The 4,755-nt window shown below is 43.5% G+C and overlaps 1 protein-coding gene across 1 annotated transcript; it reads right to left on the bottom strand.

Moving 5' to 3' along the window:
• On the bottom strand, positions 3,440–4,134 carry LOC107647785. Its single transcript, XM_016351837.1, has 2 exons — positions 3,880–4,134; positions 3,440–3,829 (listed from the first exon to the last, which is right to left on the bottom strand). Exons 1-2 carry the CDS (start codon positions 4,132–4,134, stop codon positions 3,440–3,442), a joined length of 645 nt encoding a protein of 214 aa, XP_016207323.1.

Raw genomic sequence — 4,755 nt, 5'->3', positions numbered from 1 at the left:
AACTGGCATCCAAAGCCAGCCTAAAACTTTCTGGCGTAAAACGCCCAAACTGGCACTAGAATTGGAGTTAAACGCCGAAACTGGCACCCAAGCTGGCGTTTAACTCCAAGAACAGTCTATGCACGTGAAAGCTTCAATGCTCAGAACAAGCACACACCAAGTGGGCCCCGAAAGTGGATTTCTGCAATATCTGCACTTAGTTACTCATTTTCTGTAAACCTAAGTTACTAGTTTAGTATAAATAGCACTTTTTACTATTGTATTCGCATGCTATCATAGACCATTATTGTTCACGTTTGGAGGCTAGCTTCATGGCCATGCCTAAACTATTTTAACTTATGTATTTTCTATGGTAGAGTTTCTACACCCCATAAATTAAGATGTGGAGCTCTACTGTTCTTCATGAATTAATGCAAGTACTATTGTTTTTCTTTCTATTCACGCCTACTTCTTCTCCAAGATATACTCTCGTTCTTAATTCAGTTAAGTTAGAATGAAGGGGTGACCCGTCGCAATCACCCAATCTTCGTTACTCACTTAGCCAAGATCCGCGTGCCTGACAACCACAAAGCGGTCTACATGATGTTCAACGTAGTCATTGGACGACAGCCGGAGTATATTCTCTTGGGTATCTAATAAACGGACCGAGTTCATGTGATTAGTATCTTCGTGGTATAGGCTAGAATCATTGGCATCATTCCTGGGATCTGAAAAGTCTAAACCTTGTCTGTGGTATTCCGAGTAGGATCCGGGAAGGGATGACTGTGACGAGCTTCAAACCTGCGAATGTTGGGCGCAGTGACAGTGTACAAAAGGATCAATGGATTCTATTCCGACGCTAGCGGGAACCGACATATGATTAGCCATGCGGTAGCTGTACCTGGTATTTTTCATCCGAGACGAGAAATCCGACAGTTGATTAGCCGTGCAGAAACCGTAGAGGACCATTTTCACTGAGAGGATCTTGCAGCTTGCCGTGGAAGGGAGCACGCATGATTGGAAGAAGGCAATAGGAAATCAGAGGTTCAGAAGCAATAAAGCATCTCCAAACGCTTATCTGAAACTCCCACCAATGAATCACATAAGTATCTTTATTTTATTTTATGTTTTATTTATATTTTAATTATCAAAACCTCATAACTAATTGAATCTGCCTGACTGAGATTTACAAGATGACCATAGCTTGCTTCAAGCCGACAATCTTCGTGGGATCGACCCTTACTCACGTAAGGTATTACTTGGACGACCCAGTGCACTTGCTGATTAGTTGTGCGGAGTTGTGAAAAGTGTGAATCACGATTTCCCACATCAGCCTCTCCGTGAGTATGCACCAGACAAGGAGAGCTAGGTCCGCTGTGATGGATGACTCATGGGTGCTTGGAAGCACGTAGTAAGATAAGATCTGGGCCTACGCTTGAGCCTCCATAGTAAGCGAGCGTGCGTCAATGAAGGAAGGAAAAGAGGAACATTAAACCCAAAGAGTCAACACATGGAGGATAACATGCAAGTGAAAAGTAAAGCCCAAAAGGAATAATGCATCTTGAGGACATGACAGCTGCAACATGTGACAAAACAACAATATAATCATAGGGTATATCACTAGCATGAGATGCAAGAGTATGAGAGGCATGCAAGTATAAGCCATGAGAAGAATAAACCCAAGCATCAAGAATTATACAAGGTAGCATATGCAAGAAAGATAATGGGCACAAGAGAGTCTTGCACCTAGTCTAACTCCAAGACTACGAAGCATTGAATGGGATAAGTTGGAGTTAGAGAGGGTGGACTCACAAATCTTGCAATATGCAATAAGGAAGCAAGTCAAGGGTAATGAGCATAGGAAAAGTAAACATGAAGCAAAGTATGCTCAATGCACATAAAGGAAAGGCAAGTGTATGAAAAAGAGGCATCGAGTTGAGAGCATAAAGTCAAATTGAACCAAAATGGTGTAGGTACCTTTCAACAAACACTTGGTGTGCAATATTCAAACAACGAGCAAGTAGGAAAAATTCAAAAAAATAAACCCCAAATGGAATATCGACTATCACAACCACACTACATAATCAAAAAGGAATCAAGAGATATCAAAATGACCCATCAAAGCAAGAGAGAACTCAAAGTTCAACACCCATGGAAAATATGAAATGAAAGAAAACAAACAAGCAATAATCAATTAATAAAAATGCAACCAAGAAGAAAAGAAAGAGAGAGACTAAATGCAACTTAGAAGAGAAAAATTTAAAATGAGAAGAAAGAGGAAGGGGTGGTGGTAAAACCTTGAGAAGAAGAGGAAGAAAGCAAGGTGGAGTGTAGGTGGAAAATAGGAGAGGAGAGGGAAAAGAAAGAGAGGAGAGAGAAAATGTGGGACCGCTGGAGTTGCTGGTCGCCGGAGGCGGTGGTCGCCGGTGGTTGTAGGTGGAGACAAGGTGGTATGAAGATGGGGGAAGAGAGGAAGAAGCAATGGACGAAGAAAGTGAAATAATTTGTTCAAAACAGGGTGCGCTGCATTTCAGGTGCGTCTGGGATGTGACGCGTGCGTGCCATCCACGCGTACGCATGGATGGTGGAAACAGAAAAGTGACGCGTAGGCGTCCCCCACGCATACGCGTGGGTAGCAGAAAAGGGAGAGGACGCATACGCGTCAGTTGACGTGCACGCGTGGATAGAATTGTGCCTTGCGCACAAAGTTGGCATGAAGTACGCACAACTCTCTGGTTTTTGTACCAGGAGTTGGCTGCAGTAAAAGCGACGCGTGCACGTGCCTTACGCACACGCGTGGATGGCGGCATTGGCGACCGACGAGTAAGCGTCTCCCACGCATACGCGTGGGTCGCAGTTGTGTCGCTCGCACAATTCACGTACAAGGTAGGCATAACTCTCTGGTTTTTACACAAGAGATTCCAAAATTCGCAATCGATGCGTGCGCGTTGCCCACGCTTACGCGTGGGTGTGCAAAATGACAAGGGACGCATAAGTTTCAGTGACGCGTGCGCGTGGAGAGCAGTTGTGCTCCCAGCACCAAACGCGCACAAAAGTCACACAACTCTCTGGTTTTAGTACTAGAAGTTGTGGAAGCGCGTCGATGCGCACGCGTAGAGCACGCTTGCGCGTGGATAGACCCCCCTTTTTTTTCATACACATGAGGAGGGGCAATTATAGCACAAATTGGTAGTAATGCATGCCAAAAGGTTCAAAAACACTCAAAATTTCATGTAACACTCAAGATTAAGCATTTCTTCAACATTCCAATTCAATCAAACCACTATCAATGAACTCCTCATGAGTAATTCAACAAAAACCAAATTCAAGCAATCACCAAATTCACAAAGACTCAAAAGGCTATATGCAAGAAACTATGTACAAAGGAAGATCATACCATGGTGGGGTGTCTCCCACCTGGCACTTTTCTTTAACGTCCTAAAGTTGGACGGTCATGAGCTCAGATCTCTTCGCCCTTGGGTGCGTCCTCAAGAAGGAACACCTCAACCTCTTTATTGCTTTTCATCTTCTCTCCATGATAAAGTTTCAAACGATGACCATTAACTTTGAGAATTGTGGGGCTTGAAGAGTGACTCAAGTGGAAGACTCCATATGGCTCAGCTTTCTCCACCCTATAAGGTCCTTCCCACCTTGATCTTAACTTGCCTAGCATCAACCTCAATCTTGAGTTATAGAGGAGGACTAGGTCCCCAGCTCTAAACTCTCTCCTTTTGATATTTCTATCATGCACCACTTTCATCCTCTCTTTGTAGAGTCTTGAATTCTCATAGGCTTCCAACTGAAGATACTCAAGCTCCACCAACTGTAACTTCCTTTCGATTTTGGCCCCCTAAATCTTGAGTTTCATTCTTTTATGGCCCAATAAGCCTTATGTTCTACCTCCACCGGGAGATGGCAAGCTTTTCCATAGACCAACCGGAACGGACTCATACCAATTGGTGTCTTATAGGCCGTCCGGTAGGCCCAAAGCGCATCTCCGAGCTTAGAACTCCAATCCCTCCTATGAGGCTTCACAATATTTTCCAATATGCGCTTGATTTCTCGGTTGGAGATTTCGGCTTGGCCATTTGTTTGGGGGTGATATGCCATGGCCACCTTGTGAATGATACCATACTTCTTCATCAACCCTGTCATCCTTTTGTTGCAAAAATGAGAGCCTTGATCACTCACGATTGCTCGTGGTGATTCAAAGCGACAAATAATATTATTCCGAGTAAAAGAAAAAACCACATTAGCATCATCAGTTCAGGTGGGAATCGCCTCCACCCACTTGGAAACATAGTCAACAGCTAGCAGAATATATATGAAACCATTAGAGTTTGGAAAAGCGCCCATGAAGTCAATACCCCAAACATAAAAAATTTCACAAAACAACATAGTTTGATAGGGTATCTCATTCTTCTTGGAAATATTTCCAAACCTAAGGCATTGTGGACAAGAGCTACAAAAGAGAGATGCATCTTTAAAGAGTATAGACCACCAAAATCCACAGTCTAGGACCTTTCTAGCAGTTCTTTGAGGACCAAAGTGGCCACCACCCTCAGAAGAGTGGCAAGCCTCCAAGATAGACTGAAATTCGGATTGTGGTATACACATCCTAATTATTTGATCAGCACCACATCTCCACAAGTATGGGTCATCCCATATATAATATTTGTATTCGCTTTTGAGTTTATCCTTTTGATGTTGAGAAAAATTGGGAGGAAAGGTGCGAGCAACCAAGTAATTGGCAATAGGTGCATACCAAGGGATCAC

The sequence above is a fragment of the Arachis ipaensis genome, chromosome B01 (genome assembly GCF_000816755.2).
Source record: "Arachis ipaensis cultivar K30076 chromosome B01, Araip1.1, whole genome shotgun sequence".
Classification (NCBI taxonomy): domain Eukaryota; kingdom Viridiplantae; phylum Streptophyta; class Magnoliopsida; order Fabales; family Fabaceae; genus Arachis; species Arachis ipaensis.
The sequence above is the reverse complement of the archived record's forward strand: the minus strand, read 5'-3'. Positions and strand labels throughout refer to the sequence as shown.

Coding starts and splice junctions, on each gene's coding strand:
- LOC107647785 (XM_016351837.1), bottom strand. CDS start 4,134: ATGACAGGGTTGATGAAGAAGTATGGTATCATTCACAAGGTGGCCATG. Junction 3,830..3,879: donor CTTGCCATCTCCCGGTGGAG/GTAGAACATAAG, acceptor CTCAAGATTTAG/GGGGCCAAAATCGAAAGGAA.